The sequence below is a fragment of the Denticeps clupeoides genome, chromosome 17 (genome assembly GCF_900700375.1).
Source record: "Denticeps clupeoides chromosome 17, fDenClu1.1, whole genome shotgun sequence".
Classification (NCBI taxonomy): Eukaryota; Metazoa; Chordata; class Actinopteri; order Clupeiformes; family Denticipitidae; genus Denticeps; species Denticeps clupeoides.
The window spans coordinates 3,123,588-3,141,331 of NC_041723.1; the positions used below are offsets into that span (position 1 = coordinate 3,123,588).

The 17,744-nt window shown below is 48.9% G+C and overlaps 1 protein-coding gene across 2 annotated transcripts; it reads left to right on the forward strand.

Annotated features, from left to right (window-relative positions):
- Window positions 1-1,085: 1,085 nt before the first annotated feature.
- Window positions 1,086-15,968, forward strand: mfge8b (milk fat globule EGF and factor V/VIII domain containing b). 2 transcript variants are annotated; one of them, XM_028958768.1, is made up of 10 exons: window positions 1,086-1,251; window positions 6,542-6,664; window positions 7,276-7,407; window positions 10,454-10,567; window positions 10,776-10,957; window positions 11,232-11,387; window positions 11,519-11,663; window positions 13,548-13,750; window positions 13,944-14,099; window positions 14,393-15,968. In XM_028958768.1, the coding sequence occupies exons 1-10, from the start codon at window positions 1,194-1,196 to the stop codon at window positions 14,534-14,536; spliced, it is 1,413 nt and encodes a 470-aa protein (XP_028814601.1). In that variant the 5' UTR covers window positions 1,086-1,193; the 3' UTR covers window positions 14,537-15,968. The 2 variants fall into 2 exon arrangements, with proteins under 2 accessions (XP_028814601.1, XP_028814602.1); XM_028958769.1 differs by having other exon boundaries at window positions 13,566-13,750.
- The last annotated feature ends 1,776 nt before the right edge of the window (window positions 15,969-17,744 follow it).

Sequence of the window (17,744 nt, forward strand, 5' to 3'; positions counted from 1 at the left end):
CCGGTTGTACAGATTTATTCTCATTTAAATGCAGTGGGACATATGAGTTAAAATCTAGACTCCACTAACGGTGCCAACATTTGGTCAGATTACAATAACAAATTGATGTAAATGGCATTCACAAGAGCTCCAGAAGCTCCATAATGACAAAAGACACAGTTGCCTTGGAGTCAAGCTCTCTGCCTAGAAACGACATGTAGAAGGGAGGGGGAAAAAAAAACAGGGAGGATGAATTGCTCGAGCATTTTATCACCCACACACTGGATCAACACAGGACCTCTCTCTTGGACAGATGTTGGCTCAGGAACATGCACAACAATGACCTCAGCAGGCCGAGCCGCCGGCTTTGCGCCAGCACGCCCTGTTCTCCTGATGGGGGACCCAGGCCTCCATCACTCTTGCAACCCGTTCCCGAATGCATGTGTTTGACATGTGCTGTACAGGCCAAAAATGCTGGGAATCTCCCAATGAGACATGTTTCTTAGCTGTACTAAGTCTAGGCAGTGGTGGCCTAGCGGTTAAGGAAGCGGCCCCATAATCAGAAGGTTGCCGGTTCGAATCCTGATCCACCAAGGTGCCACTGAGGTGCCACTGAGCAAAGCACCGCCCCCACACACTGCTCCCCGGGCGCCTGTCATGGCTGCCCACTGCTCACTGAGGGTGATGGGTTAAATGCAGAGGACACATTTCACTGTGTGCACCGTGTGCTGTGCTGCTGTGTAACACATGTGACAATCACTTCACTTCACTTTCTTGTCGAATGGTGACAGGAAGTGAAAATCCACACACTTGCACCAGAAGACCCAGGTTCAAATCCCACTTACTACTATCGTGTCCCTGAGCAAGATACTTAACCCTGAGTGTCTCCAGGGGGGGACTGTCCCTGTAACTACTGACTGTAAACGCCGTAAAAGTAACTAAGTCGCGGAGGCAGCTTTACTCTCGCCTACAGGTCCCTCGGTGGGCGGGGCCACAACCACAACGCGCGACGTCATTGGACGCGGGCGGCCGCGCACGTGCGGCGCCCCCCCCCCCCCCCCCCATCGCCCCGCCCCGCCAGGCCCCGCCCTCCCACCCACCCGGGCTCCGGTCCCGAGGAGAGCCGAAGCCGCTCCGGCGCCACAACCGCTCCCGCCGTCGGAGACGCGAGCACCGTCCCCGAGTTCCCGAGCGAGTACCTGGCGGCGGACGACATGGCCCCTTCCACGCCACTCGTGGCCGCCGTCCTGGTTCTCGTCGCCGCGGCGGGCGGTGAGTTGGCTCCTTTTTGTCGCCGCTTTCGCGACGCGTGTCGCCCGCGGGAATGGTGGACGTGGGCGGTTTGTTTACACGCCGGAGTTTCGGCACCAAGTTCGTCTGACGGGCTCGTTCTCCCCCCACGTTTCCAATTTTAATAAAATAAAACAAAAACAAAAAAAAAACTTCTCCCTGTTATGGCAATACTTGTAGAAATATATTTGTAATGCTTCTGACCCGAGGGCACCGTGTTCTGTCCTACATGTGCACATCTCGTCCCCCTTTGTTCAGCCTCTGCCCTGGTTCCTTCCACTTCCACGGAGTTGGAAGCCCACGGCTGTCACGGTCAGTGGGCATTTTACCGTCAACCGGGCTTAATGTTCTCCGCGGCCGACGCGTTCGTCTAATCTACTTTAGCAGCCTTCGAACGGGATAAAAAATGTAAAAAAAAAAAAAAAAAAAAAGGATGACCGGCTTAAAACAACATTTTGCGCCGGGCAGCCGCGTTCTGTTCTTTCCATTTGCTTAACAGAACCGGATGTTGTATTTTCCGCGAATGGCACCCCTTCCCAGGAGCTGCAGACCCGAGGTGGGGTGCGGTGACCCCGCCGAGGTCGCGGGGGGGGGGACACTTCCTGCCAACTAACGTCCACTCCCGTGGGACCGGCCCGCACTTACTGTGCCCTTCCACCGAGAGGAAAGACGCCTTCGGGCCAGGGGGGGGGATTCTTCTATGTGTTTTTACTATTTTTTTTTACTGTAAAAAAAAAAAAAAAGCCCAAGGGGACGGGGAGGCAGAACTGCGTCTCCACCTTTTTATTTTCTGGCTGGCTGAGCCAGCTCGAGCTAAATATAGTCATCCACACTCCGCTTCTTCTTCTTTTTTTTAATGAATGCGTGTGTTTGTGCGCCCTAAACCATTCAGCCGGCCACTTGGCTCTCTGGCCATCTGGCGCCCGGGATCTCTTCCTCCGGCAACGGTCCCATTTGTCCTCTTGACTTCAGCCAGCGACAGATGAGTTGTTGAGGTTGAGCTCCGTTGTCACTTCAGCTATGGTACGGTGTTAGACGGTACAACGTTTCTCCGGAACCTGCCGCTGCGCGTGACGTTTAAACAAAGTTACGTTCTGACATGAAGTGGAAACAGGGGACACAGACCGTGCAAGAGTGACATTTAACAAAAAGATTGTTCCAAGTAAAAATAGTGCAGATACTGCTATGCAAAATGGAAGAGTGAAATAATAGTTAATATTACTCAATATAACGTAGGTTGTGTGTGTGGTAGTCTAGTGGGTAACACACTCGCCTATGAACCAGAAGACCCAGGTACAAACCCCACTTACTACCGTTGTGTCCCTGAGCAAGACACTTAACCCTGAGTGTCTCCAGGAGGGGACTGTCCCTGTATCTACTGATTGTAAGTCACTCTGGATAAGAGCGTCTGATAAATGCCGTAAATGTGTGTGTGTGTGTGTGTGTGTGTCAGTCCAGAGTGCAAAGTCCCTGAGTGTTCAGGTGTATGATGTCTTGTGGGATGAAGCTGTTGCACAGCCTGGCGGTGAGGGCCCAAACGCTTCGGTACCTTTTCCCGGATGGTAGGAGGGTGAAGAGCGTATGTGAGTGGTGTGTGGTGTCCTTCACAACGCTGGTGGCTTTCCCGATGCAGCCGACTCATCGTTCTTGCTAGCGGGTACCACACTCGCCTATGAACCAGAAGACCCAGGTTCAAATCCCACTTACTACCATTGTGTCCCTGAGCAAGACACTTAACCCTGAGTGTCCCCAGAGGTCCCTCAGTCAGGAAGTCCAAGATCCGGTCGCAGATGGAGGTGTTCAGGCCCAGAAGGCTCAGCTTCTCGACCAGGTGCTGAGGAATGGTGGTGTTGAATGCTGAACTGTCTATGAACAGCATGTGTGCGCATGTGTCCTTATTGTCCAGGGGGGTGAGGGTCAGATGCAGGGTGACGACAGGCAGTGGGTCCAGGGTGGAGGGCAGCAGGGTCTTTCGTGTTCTTCATGACCATCCTCTCAAAACTCGGAAGACCTCTAAGGAACGACGTCGGTGCTCAGTGAGGTGTTGGAAGATGTCTGTGAGAACATCTGCCAGCTGGTCTGCACATCCTCTGAGCATCTTCCCGGGATGTTGTCTGGTCCCGCAGCCTTTCGTGAGTTAACGTTCGCCGTGGTTGGATAAGGGTTTGACTTCCTCGCAGTCACGTTGTTCTCCGGTAGGGAGAACTTACCAGTGAGGGCTTCTTCCAGATTAATGATGAATGAATCATAATCAACACTTCATGCAATATGGAAAATCTTTTCCGTCACCACCCCTGTCCTGTCCCACTTACCAATCTGCTGTGATGCATTTTTTAAAAGCCCATTCCCTGCAGATAGTGTGAAATTTCTTCTTCTTCTTCTCGCAATGAGCTCAAAGCCAGCGGGCTTCTGTCGCCTAAACCGTACAGCCGGTAGGATTAATGGCCGGACAGAGTACTGTATTTTTGGACGTTGGTCAACCGGTACATTTAGAACTGAAATGACTGAGATCTCAGTCCGAGCCACAAATAGCTCCGCCGAGTGGGGTGGTAGTGGCCTAGTAGGTAACACACTCGCCTATGAACCAGAAGACCCGGGTTCAAACCCCACTTACTACTATGGTGTCCCTGATCAAGACACTTAACCCTGAGTGTCTCCAGGGGGGGACTGTCCCTGTAACTACTGACTGTAAGTCGCTCTGGATAAGGGCGTCTGGTAAATACCGTGAGCTGCAGGTCCCGGGCTGCGACCCAGGAGACAGAAACAAAAAGTTCTGGGACACCGAGATGCCGAGTGGCACACGACGCCGCTTCCCCCTCGCTAGACCACGCGAAGCCCGTCCCGCGTAAATGGGGCTATTTATAGCGCGCTCGCATGCCACCCGTGCTCGAGATGTCTTCTGAAACGGAGAAATCGTAACGAGCTCTGTGGCCCCGTCCTCCTCGCGCCGGGAGAGGCTTGAAAGGGACCGGCGCGTCGCTTTGAGGAAGATCAAAACTTTGCGGGACGCCTAATGAGGCTTCGCTCGCGCCGCCCACTTGTGTCGGTCGCTGCCGTCAACACCGATTCGGTGCCACTGTTGCGTCGCAACCGTGTGACATTCCATCTGGCTTTGCTTTAAGGAGGCGGCCCCGTAATCAGAAGGTTGCCGGTTCGAATCCCGGTCCGCCAAGGTGCCACCGAGCAAAGCACCGTCCCCACACGCTGCTCCCCGGGCGCCTGTCATGGCCGCCCACTGCTCACCAAGGGTGATGGGATAAATGCAGAGGACACATTTCACGGTGTGCACCGTGTGCTGTGCCGCTGTGTATCACAAGTGACAATCACTTCACTTGCACTTTCTTTCCCGCCGCGCGCGTCCTTACCGCGAGGGAACGGCTGTTACGCGTGTACGTGTGTTACTCTTCTGTTTTATTTTTTTTTATTATTTCTGAGCCGCGTGACCCAGTTTTTTTTTTTTTTTTTTTGGTGACAGGTGACTCTCGCCAGCACGTGCTTTGGTTGTTTTGGTTCCCATCTGCTCCTAATACGATACCGCTACCTTATCCGCTCAGGAGCTTAACGGCGAACCGGCGGGCCGGCGTCTGTGGCCGCGAGTCACGGCAGCGGCCTGGAGCTGCAAAAAGCCCGCGAGCGGCGCGCTCTCACGCCCTCCTGGCCCTGTCCCGGAGGGTGGCGAGAGTGCCAGCCAATCGGGACACTCGCGAGGCTCCTTCACTTCGGCTGAAGTGGCCCGGCCAGAGTCGATTTCCTGCTTAACCACTCCGGCGCGTGAAAAGGCCTTTTTATCGAGCCTCGCGCGGAGCGGAAAGGGATGCGTTAAGAGTGCTGAAAGTGGCCATTGAGATTTTCTGCTGATCAAAAGGCCTTTTCAGCTGATGGGACGCGAATCAAATGTTCCAGTTGATCAAACGCGTTTTACAGATGATGACTTTGCTCCTTTTTTTTTTTTGCCCTCCAGCGCCTTCTTTTAGGACCTGATGTCTGGGTAACTGGCAAATAAAACCTGTTTTGTGTATGTAAACTCTGCATACCAAAAATTAAGAAGGGCTTTTAACATGAACTGTTAACACTGTACATAAAGTACTGTGTTTTTGACTTTGTTTAGTCTCTCGCTGAATATTAAGAATATTATTATGTACACAAAATATGTACATTTTAAAAAAATAGTAGAAATTAGCCCAGATTATATTAATTTATTGACCATATATCTCTCTCTCTTTCTGTTTGTTTTCCCTCTATTGATTTAATAGGTTGAAGATGTTTGTAATTGTAGCAAGAAAAGCTTATATCAAAGTAAATTTAAAATCACCTCAATTAGATGTAAGTGGAGTTGGTGGACTGTCGGCTTTTCATTGCAGATAAATGTAATTTTATTTATTCCTTCAAAACAAAATTCCCAGTTACTGAATGTCATCTGATGTGCCCAGACGTAAGTTTCAGTTCATATCGGGTGACCTCGTCTTTGCAGTTTCACGTTCATTTCCTCCACGAGCAACTCGACAAAGGTCACCACAGATGTGGAAGGTTGTCCAAAAAAGGCAAGTCCTGGGAACGAAAGGGACCCTTCCGCGCCTGTCACAGTTTGTGGTTCTGCCAGATGGGAGCGGCTCGGATTCTGGCAGTGTGGGACGGGGTTGTAGTAGCTGGTTGGAGGATGCATTCCTTTCCCGAAGATTTTGGATAAGGATGTGTCTGCTCAGGGCCAAGGACGCCACCGCCCCCGAGACTTTAGATCCGAGGGGACGTCAAGGCCGTCTCTGAGTGATAAAAAAAAAAAAAAAAAGTGTCGGAATTGCCGTTCGCCTCGTATTTTACTCTGACCGCGTCCCATTGGGGGCTTTTTCAAGGGGTGGATTCTCTGACTGCGGCGTTGTGGGAAAACTAAACCAGACCTTTCAGAGCTTTGGCCTCAAGAATATAAAGGTTACTATTTAGCTTCCTGCTACTTTTTCTTTTTTTTTTTTTTGGAGGACCGCAGCTCTTGCCTGTGTTATTTAAACAGTCAGCAGCTCCGTCCCCAGACCGTTCTGGCCCAGCATGCAATTCATTCAACCTTGAGCAAACGTGGACCTTTTTGAGAGACCCTGAAAAATGACAAACGGGGCCTGGTTGGGCTTAGTGTATGTTTGTCCCGGCCCACAGTACACAGAAGTCGGTCCCGTGGCGGCTGTGTCAGCATTCACGGCTCCAGCGACCGCACGCGACTGATGTTTTTCACATCTTGTTTTTCTCTCGCATTTTCACCGTCCTGTCCGTCTCTCTGCCCAAGACGCCTGCGAGGTGAACGTCTGCCAGAATGGAGGCACCTGCGTGACCGGGGTGGCCGACAGTCCTTTCATATGCATCTGTCCAGACGGCTTCACCGGAGACACCTGTAACGACACCGAGACCGGTAACCTTGCCACGCCTTCATCTCCACTGCGGCCACAGAAAGTTGATCTAGTGCTACGCCGCAGACATGCACTGCTTCATGCATAGCATCACATGGGGTGGTAGTGGCCTAGTGGGTAACACACTCGCCTATGAACCAGAAGACCCAGGTTCAAATCCCACTTACTGCCATTGTGTCCCTGAGCAAGACACTTAACCCTGAGTGTCTCCAGGTGGGGACTGTCCCTGTAACTACTGATTGTAAGTCGCTCTGGATAAGGGCGTCTGGTAAATGCTGTAAATCACATGCACGGCCAGGTCGCCGGCTTGACTTCAAACCACGATGTCCATCATACGCTGACATCATACGTATTTCTCCATGTGGCTTTCTGCGCCGTCTATTAAACGGAAGCAGCTCTGCGGCCCGGTTTCGTTCCCATTTTTTTAAGGGAGCAGTCGTACTCCGGCTCTCCCCGAAAGCGAATTGACAAATCTGGTTGTGGTTTGGGTCAAGTCTGTGACGAATCGCGGTGCTGTTACTACTGTAATACTTGTTAAGAATGCTTCCGATTCCTGCTGTACACATTAAAGTGCAATTTGCTGTCGTCTTGCTCTTTGACCTTCCATGTCTAGGGCCGTGCAATCCCAACCCCTGCAAGAACGATGGCGTTTGTGAGGTCATCAGGCAGACGCGGCGCGGCGACGTCTTCAGCGAGTACGTCTGCAAATGTCGTGAAGGCTTTGATGGCGTCCACTGCCAAAACAGTAAGGACCGAGTCCCGGACTGGACAAATTTTAAGGCTTTGGGCTCGAAAAGAGGCCTGCGTTGTGCATTATAAAGCAAATGAACAATGCATTAGTTATTCTTTTGAAAGAACCACAAAATAATTGAGGGCTTAGCCGATTTTACACTTAATTTACATTATACACTTAATTAATATTTGTCTTCAGTGGTCATAATGATGCTTGGATGCATTTTTGTATCGTGTACGGTCCCTAGTCGTCTCTGTGCAGTTGCACACCATGCACGGAGGCGCCCATGTGACCGAGTGCTCTGCGCCTTGCGGTTCAGCTCGGATGGAGCGTGCTGGGTGCTTCGCTGGCGTTCTCCGCCTCTGGGACCGGACTGCTGGCGTCAGCAACATCCCTCCCCCCGCCCAGCGCTGGCCCTCCAGAGCGCAGAGTCATCCGCATCGGCCCATGTACTCCGCACGGGCGTATCGACTCAAACGGATGTTTTCACTTCACCCGTATCGCCGGCTAGATAAGGTTCATTGGTACTTAGCCCGGTTTTCAGTGGAGGACAAGATCTAGGGCCGTAATCTAGGGCCATGTTGGTGACGGTCCTTCCCTGGACCCACCTCCTTGTGGCGGTCTCAAGTGTGTGGGCAGAGGGGCTCGTCCTCATGCCCTCAGCAGATGACCGGTCTCCTGGGACGCTCAGGAGCGCCAAACTCTTCCCTCCAAAGCATTCGGGCACATAATTTACCACAATCAAACCAAAACTCAAAAGGATACCATGGTACAGTGTGAGGCGCAAACAAACGCTTTCCCACGGTTCCCATAGATGCCAGTCCAAATTCAAACATGCAGACACGCACGTGCTGTTGTCCAGCCAACAGCGAGAGGCCGATGCCCACGCCTTCGTGGTCATTGTTGCTGGGGTAAAGTGGAAGCGGAGGCGGGAGAGCGAATGAAGTTTGCCTCTGATGCCGCGATGGTCTTTACTCAAGGATGATGGGAGCGGCGTGCCAGCTGTGTGAAATTGTCCTGAAAGCTCGGCGAGGGGCCATGAAATCCGTGTCGAAAGCTTCCAGCCTGCCGAACGTCGGGCTCATTAGCTTCGATAGGTTGGATTGGTCTGGTCCCGGAACAGATTTTTTTTTCCGAGCCTGGGCGTTTATTTTTTCACCATATGAGACACGACACTCAATATTATATATCCTGTAAGGTATATTATTTATTCATTATGCAAACATCATATTACACAGTTGTTAACAGTAGTGTGTTATTGAGGGGGGGGTCATGTCCTAGTGGAGTGAGGGAAAAAAAAAAAAATATATATATATATACACACACACACACACACACACACACACACACACACACACACATCTCAACCCACCAGGACAGGACATGACCACCCCCCCCCATAACACACTACTGTTTACAACTGTATAATATGATGTTTGCATAATCTATCAATCATACCAGTGGATGTAAATATTGAATATGTATGTGTATTCAATATTTACATCCACTGGTATGATTTATAGATTTATGTCTTTACGTATACATATATACATACATATATGTAAAGACATAAATCTATAAATTATACCAGTGGATGTAAATATGCAGTAATGAATTGTTCTTTAAGGAGCTCTCTAAGGAGCTCTCTGTATTAGTACAACTATGATACGTTGGAGAGTTTTTCTTATGTTTTATACACACACACACACACACACACACACACACACACACACACACACACACACACACACACACACACACACACACACATATATATATATATATATATATATATATATATATATATATATAAAATAAGAAAAACTCCAACGTACCATAGTTAACCTTGTGCAGAGCCATTCCTCAACAAAAAGCTCTTTGTTTGCGAACTTGCTTGTTTCATGAGACAGTCAGCACTTTTCTCGAAACGCGGCTGCTGCCCCCACAGTGGCGAGAGAAATCATATGAGTGCTTAATGCCAACACCTATCAGCGCATCCCTTCGGGCATCTCCCAGATGCCCGGGCTGCGGGCAGAAGGTGAACGCGTCTCCCAGATCAGCAGGTCGGAGGCTCATTTGGGTGCGACAGGCCAGTCACAAGATGCCGGACAATAGCTCCTCTCTGTTCTTTGTTTCCCCGGCGTTCTCCCGGTGGCTCCTGCGCTGAAGCTTGTGCTCCTGTCGTCACATGCCGCTGCCGACTGACCTCTCTCTGGATTAACTTTGGGGTCAGGCTGCCTTGACAGATGCGATCCGTGCATCAGCAGTTGTGTTGAGTTTTGTGCATTGCGTGCAGCCATGGCCAACACGCAGAAGTCGTGGGAAAATGTTTCTTCGCCAATTTTTTGTGATCACAGTTTGGCGTCTATGGGCATCGGCAAATTCTGCTTATCTTCTGCAGGACTGATGGCATCCTAAAGTACCAGGCCGTGACGTCTTCCCCATCTGCTTTCTGGTTTAACGCGATAATCCCCTTTTCCCCCCTTCATTTCCTCTGGAATGTTCCACCCTCTGAATCGGGGGACAATAATTTGGTGGTAGTAGCCTAGTGGCTAACACACTCGCCTATGAACCAGAAGTCCCAGGTTCAAATCCCACTTACTACCATTGTGTCCCTGAGCAAGACACTTAACCCTGAGTGTCTCCAGGGGGGGGACTGTCCCTGTAACTACTGATTGTAAGTCGCTCTGGATAAGGGCGTCTGGTAAGTGCCGTAAATGAAATGTAAATTACGCCGGTTTAGTGGCGACCTACTTGGCGACCTGGACAAAGTGGCAGTGCCCTGTGCTCCTAAAGCAGATTAGTGGCCCGTGCCCGGCATGTTTCGGCGTCGGAGGGAACGCGTCGCGACCCTCGCTAACGTCTGAGCGCAGGGATTTACACCAGCCCCTGTGAATGCGTTTGCTTGCCACTCACCTCATGACGTTAGTAACTGCGCGCACGTCGGCTGCTGTTCTGCCGTATAGGGGGATATTAAAAGAATTTGCGGAGGATTTCTGTGCTTTCTGCCATCTCTGCTGCCAGCGCGTGTGACGACGTGATGCCAACCTCGTTGCAGATGTCAACGACTGTGCTGGCCAGCCATGCAAGAATGGAGGCATGTGCAGGGACCTTGATGGGGACTTCAATTGCCGCTGCCCGTCTCCTTACGTCGGAAAGCACTGCCAGCTGCGTGAGTATGCGGTTAACCTTGCACCCAACATGCAATGATTTGGCTCAAATACATCTTCCATGCTAAAGGGAATGAAGTAAGCCACATGAGAAGCACTTTGAAGACAAGGCTGCTTTTGTATGTTGTCAAAGAGCATCTTCACAAATCTCCTAGCGCAGCGGAATACGGTGCCACGCCCTTAAAGACCGCACCGGGTTTCTCCCTCCAGGGTGCATCTCCCTGCTGGGCATGGAGGGCGGCGGGATCGCGGAGTCCCAGATCACCGCGTCATCGGTGCACTACGGCATTCTGGGCCTGCAGCGCTGGGGACCGGAGCTGGCCCGCCTCAACAACAAGGGCTTAGTCAACGCCTGGACTGCAGCCAGCCATGACAGGAACCCCTGGATTGAGGTGAGGGGACGTGCAGATGTCCAACCCTTTCTGGCAGCAAAATCATAGTTTATTTAGTTTGTCTTAAGCCTTGTCACGTTTTTAAACATATTCAGTCATAATCTTTGCTGAGATGAATGCATATACACATATGTTGCCTCCAGACCTCCAGTGTTGCCAGATTCTGCTGCGTTTTCTGTAAGGCTCAGTATTCCATATTCGGATTCGACTCCCGCTGATACGTTCTGTTGTAAGGATGTTGATATATGTAATATCATTTGTGTCCCTTGCGCAGATCAACATGCAGAGAAAGATGCGACTGACCGGCATCATTACGCAGGGCGCCAGCCGCATGGGTGTTGCGGAGTACGTCAAGGCCTTCAAAGTGGCTTCCAGCATAGACGGTCGCACGTACACCATGTACAGGCCCGACGGCCTGACCAAAGACTTGGTGAGCTTTCTCAACCCGCGCCTGTGACGTTTTAAGGTCCAAATCCTGGCTGTCGCGTGAAACAGTGACTGACAGGATCAATATTTATCACAGCGTGGCAGACGTGGTAACTATGATTCACCGTCCTCCAGGTGTTTGTGGGTAATGTTGACAACGACGGCACGAAGACCAACCTGTTCGACCCGCCCATCGTTGCTCAGTACCTGCGCATCATCCCTGTGGTGTGCCGCAAGGCCTGCACCCTGCGTTTGGAGCTGGTTGGATGCGAGCTCAATGGTAAACACCCGGTCACAGAGGGTGGGGTCAGAGAAGCTCGAGGGAGGAAACGTCCCACAGGAGCATAGTTGGAAACGTGACATGATTCAGGACATGCTAAATAGCAAAACGGCATGTCACAGCTTGTTAATACTTCATATTATGATACATGAAGTTCTACTGTTCCTAAGTTCCATTCGTGTCATGGATGAGGGATCATGATGGTGCAGAACTAAGGAACGAATTTAGGGATTCAGTTCAGCTGCTCAGAGCAGTCACACTTTACACCAGGAGATTGATGGAAATTAAGCTAATTGTACCAGCGTATGATTAAACTAAGTAACACTTTTCTCCAAGATGGATGTGTAATAGGTTTAACTAGGAGTCATTCTTATAGGACATGTCCATCGTTATAATGTGCTCTCCTTTTCAGCATTTATTCCACGGATTAATGTATGCAGTGGTGTCTTTATAAGACATTGTTAAATCTGGTAAAAGCATGGGTCTGGCTGCTCTCCAGCAACGGGCAGAGGAAGGTCCATCTCGCCTGGAGCAGATTCAGGAGGTTTAGTTGGAGTTCACTCTGTAACTCCATTTAAGGAGCATAGCATATTATTTTATTCCTCCCGGTTTGAACCGAAATCCGAAAGTTCAGTGAACTGTGCGTGCATGTCTCACCATGCGTTCCATGTCCACTTGTTTTTCTCGCTGTGTCTCAGGCTGCCTCATCTCATCGAAGTGCATGTCCTGCTCTTAGGCCACAGACAGACACACACATTCAGCGCATACGCCGATCAGCCATTATGACCACCCACCTAATGTTAGTCCCCCTTTTACTGGCAAAACGGCCCTCATCCGTCAATGAACATCCATCAAGATAATTGGTTTAAATTGAGATATTAACATGTTAAGGAACATGAAATTAACCAGGCCAGGACACCCTTTCCCGTTGTTGGTCCGATACTTGTGTGCCTATTGTTGGAGTTTGGGTGGTGGACACAGGTACCCTGACCAATCTGTGGCTGCGCAGCAACACACTCAACGAAACTGTGTGTTCTGACCTCACGTTTTTCACCAATTTGCGCCTGATTGGCAGTCTTGCACTTTTATTAAGTTAAGTGAAGTGATTGTCACATGTGGTACACAGCAGCACAGCACACAGTGCACACAGTGAAATTTGTCCTCTGCATTTAACCCATCACCCTGAGTGAGCAGTGGGCAGCCATGACAGGCGCCCGGGGAGCAGTGTGGGGGGACGGTGCTTTGCTCAGTGGCACCTCAGTGGCACCTTGGCAGATCGGGATTCGAACGGGCAACCTTCTGATTACGGGGCCGCTTCCTTAACCGCTAGGCCACCACTGCCCTAGTAGCCCTAGTAGCGATCGGGAACATTTCACAGTAACTGACGCCATCACAGTCAATGAAATATTTTCACCTGTTTCCAACACAGACCGTTCACTGCAAACAGATAAGATAAGAAAAAACTTGGTTTATCTTATCCGTTTGCTGGGAACTGTGTCAGACGCAAATTGCTGAAAAATGAGGTCAGAACACACAGTTTCGTTGAGTGTCAGGGTACCTGTGGCCACCACCCAAACTCAAACAATAGGCACACAATTCTTTGTGAAATTCTTTTGTCCAAAAAAAAAAAAAAAAAAAAAAACGCTGTATAATCTATCCGTTCCATGGCCAGATGCCACTCTAAAAAGAGAAAAGTTGTCATTCACATCACTTGTCAGTGGTTCTAATGTTGTGGCTGATCGGCGTGCATGCCGCCTGCTGCTTGCTGCCAGTTGTCACCTGGTCTGTCTTGCCTATGCTGCTGCTTCATGTCCATCTTTCCATCCTCTCTATCCCTCCCTCTCTCTCTCTGTCTGTCTGTCTGTCCGCTGTCTTGTTTCACAGTGTATTTAAATACGACAGGTTGCTCTGAGCCCTTGGGCGTTAAGTCTCGCCTGATCGGCGACAGGCAGATGACGGCCTCCAGCAGCTTCCGCACGTGGGGCCTGGAGGCCTTCACCTGGCACCCACACTACGCGCGCCTGGACAAGCAGGGCAAGACCAACGCCTGGACCGCCGCCACCAACGACCGCACCGAGTGGCTGCAGGTGATGCGTTGCGGGATCTTTTTCAACACCCTGTTAAAAATATGAATACGGTGTAAAAGGTCGTTTGATTCGGCAAAAAAAAAAACAGCATTTTTAAATTACAAAAACAAATTATCTTTTTATTTTTTAGTTAATGACAGATGTTGTTTTTTTTTTTTTTCTTCTTCATCTTCACCCTCTTTTCCCAACACAGGTTGACTTGGAGTCACCAAAACGCATCACAGGCATAGTCACGCAGGGTGCAAAGGACTTTGGGAATGTCCAGTTTGTGTCTGCGTTCAAGCTGTCCTACAGTAACGATGGCCAGAGCTGGAGTGTGCTCAAAGATGAGAAGACCAAAGGAGACAAGGTCTGTCCACAGCTTCAGAAAAACAAAAAAAAAAACACACAAACTGCAACCGCTGGATGTTTTTATTTATTTATTCATTTGTGAAGTGTTCAACATGTGACCTATAAATTTAGCCATGTTGCAAATGCTGTGACATTGCTATGCAGACATGTTGTTAATGAAATGCAGAGGCAGTTTTTCCAAAGCTCCATCTTGCATCATGATCAGCATTACTGTAATGCCAGTAATACATGTAATAATGTACATTTTATGTACGTAAAGTGTATGAATTGGTGTATTGCATCCACCTGCAGATCTTCCCTGGCAACAGCGACAACAATGTTCACAAAAAGAACGTGTTCGAGCCGCCCTTCTTCGCCCGATTCGTCCGCATTCTGCCGTGGGAGTGGCATGAGCGCATCACCCTGCGAATGGAGCTGCTGGGCTGTGATGAGTAACGTCCCTCCTCTCCTCACTCCTTCCTCCTGCCCCGCCCACCCCCCTCTCCCGAGCCACGCCTGCACTGCCTTCCTCGCAGCGACAGAGGGCAGCAGCACCCCGCAACCTGCACCGCTGGACGAACGCAACCCACATTTCACACATACAACCGCCTCCAACAACGAGGGTGGACATGCCCACCCAGACGCTCTGAGGTGCTAGACGTAAACATGGCTCGAGCCAGGATCTCAAGCCTCTGAATGGTTTTTGAACATGGCTGTGCGTTTGTGTTTTAATCCATTTTGCAGTACAAGCTGATCAAATACAGACATGAGCCACATCAGAAAATCGGCGCACTGCAAGTTTTTAAAAGTGTTTTTAGGTGATTGGTTGGCAGAAACGGTGTCTAAAGCTTGGCTGCTCTGTTGCATTCTGCTCTGTGATGAGAAGAAATCACATTTATTTAGAAAGAATACCTGCATATTAAGCAAAAGTCACACCTATTTGTGTTCGCGGTCACGTTCTGGCTGTAAATAACCTCTTTAGAGTTTGTTGTTCAGTAAAGTGACATTTTGAGAGTACCTGGTAGAACTCTAGGCCAATAATTGTGAACCCCCGTGACCGTTTTTGCTGTCTGTATATACACGAGATTGTAGATATGTGCCCATCATACCGGCAGCATAATATCTGAACGTGATGTATGAAGTATAGAATTTTACTTCCGGGAGTGTTTTAAAATGCTCATTTACATACGTGGTATATCATAAATGAAAGTGTTACATTTATTGGACCTTTACCGCCGCCGTAGATGAACCACTTTAAGTGACGTGTGACAAAACAAAGAAAATGCAGGTTTCCTTTGGCCCAGCACTGCCAAATGTTCCTCTCAGGTAGAGATGACTTTATTGCATCGTGCTACTGATATTTTTATTTTATGCATTTTAGCTGGACTTAACCAAACCCTTTTGAATCTTTACTTTTTTTTTTTTTTTTTTGTGTTTTGTACCTTTCTTTTTGGCATGTGGCAGTGTGGTGATGTGATATATTGACACGACCACAGTAACTGAATGGAGGGGGGGGACAAAAAAAAACAACAACCTTTTGGCTTATATAGTGTCTTATATGATTATATAAAAATTGGCTTATATAATTTCTTCAGAAAACCCAAGAGGGGGCTGTTGAAAAAAGATTACGCGCAGAATGGAGAACAGATGCTGTTGCTTGTGTGATAAGGTGAAGGGGAGAAAATCAAATTAAAATTGATTTTTACGGTTGCACTGAATACCTGTCATGACGCTCCAATCTACATAATACTTTCAGGCTTTGGCATTGTTAAAACCCCATGAATTATGAATTTTGGGCTTGTGCAATATATCAGTTTTTTTGTTATATTAATGAAATAGCTAAAAAAAAAAAAAAAAAACCATGAGCAGTATTTCTCTTAAATGTTTTTCCTGTGAGAGATTAGAACATGGTGGAATATTATCAGATGCGTTAGAATACTTGTTGTTTTCCCGAAGACTGAACACTCCCTTGTTACGATTGTCTTCTACATAAAGCTTTTTGAGTATTCAAAGGATGCAGTTGTGACCTTTACCACACTATAGCTCCACAATCTTTATTTTCCTGTGTTTACTTTTTTATAAATATATTGTAGACTGATGAGTTTATGCTTCATACCATTGTTGTTGTGTTCTTAGCATACAGTAGATTTTAGTGCATCCTTCATGTTTCTGTCTTTTGAAGCTTTCCAACTCTTTGATCAAATAAAGAATTTAAACACATTTCGCAGCCTTCACTTGTCCATTGTTTTGCCGCAGACCTGCAGCCGGTGGGCCGCAGTGAAGGGTGCAGCGCCGGAGCCTGTAATTTCCCTGTAAGGTGACCTGACTGACTGACTGAACAAGTCCTATCGTGCTGATGCCAGTTGACCTTTAGGGCTCCTGTCTGCATTCAGCCTCCCTATTGTCTGGCCGCGTGTTGCCTACAGTCGCATTCGGGCGAGGATGCATCGTGACATGCCTGCCTCACCCACAGAAACTGTGGAAAAAATAAATTGCACTTTTCTTACATGTGGAAATGCGCAGGAAGTATCAGAACTGGAATTGTGATTAAAATGGCCAGTTGGTGTCATTATATTGAGGTTTCTTGCGGGACCATCTGTCATTTTCAAGCTGTCGTTTTAATAGTTGTCCTCTGTATCATGTCTTGTGCTTTTGGAACCATTGCTTTATGATGAACTACTGGGATGGAATCTCCAGTATCTGGCGCTTTCTGGGACGTTTCCTCCCCCCATTCTCTCTCTTGCGCACACAGTGGCGTATACTTAGACCAAATTATGTGGGAAAGGGTCATTCTTTACATTTTAGCGTCCATTCACACGGCTGGACTGCTATTTTGGGGGCATCCTTTACATGCCGTCCCTTAGACCTGTTTATTCACTGGCAGACTTCATCTGAGGTCATCTGAAACAGATTGCAAAAAAAATGTAAAAAAGGCGGAACAAAAACACAGCAAATATGCTCTGGCTGATGAGTTGCATGTGTGCCTTTCTTTTTTGTGTGTGAAATATTATCCGTAATGATTAAATGCCCCTCTTTGTACTGTAATTATTTCTTCACTTGCATTTTCGTGGAGGACTGGAGGCCTGAACCTGCAGCCTTGTTGTTCCTGTTACTCCAACCGAATAGAACTCATCTCTACCCTTTAATAGAACCTTTTAAGAAAATCCTCCTTCCTTAACCTTTTGTTAAGAGCGGGAATTATACCTCCCCCCCGCCCCCAGGTTGGTATTTGTAACCTCGGGCAGCAGCTTTCATCTCCGGCTCGGGGACCGAGTGACAGCCATCTTCAAACGCGCCTCTAATGGCCCTACAGCCAGTGGACGTTTGGGAAAGCCGACTGGGGGTCATGGGTTTGCTAGAAAGAGGTCGGTGGTGTTAATCCGACATCCTGCTTTTCCCAAGGCCAGCAAAACAGCCTTTTCCTCCTCGCTGCTCTGTCAAAGACAACATTTGCGACAAAAATAACGCCTTTTACTAAAATTGCACTTGCAAGTGGAAACAGGGCTGCCCGCAGGGAGTGAGGTCAGCCAGGGAATGTGTGGGCCACTGGCTCAGGTATGCCTGGCAGAGCTGGGTCGCAAGGTGGTCACCCACCTTCACTGGAGGTGACAGGTCCCGCACGTGCCCTAACGACCCGTACAAATGGCGCAAACGTGGACTTTAG

What these genes read in the sequence shown, in the direction of transcription:
- mfge8b (XM_028958768.1), top strand. Translation starts at nt 1,194, where the DNA reads ATGGCCCCTTCCACGCCACTCGTGGCCGCCGTCCTGGTTCTCGTCGCC. An exon ending in ACCGCACCGAGTGGCTGCAG is followed by an intron (nt 13,751 to 13,943) that starts GTGATGCGTTGC and finishes TTCCCAACACAG; the next exon opens with GTTGACTTGGAGTCACCAAA. An exon ending in AGAAGACCAAAGGAGACAAG is followed by an intron (nt 14,100 to 14,392) that starts GTCTGTCCACAG and finishes ATCCACCTGCAG; the next exon opens with ATCTTCCCTGGCAACAGCGA.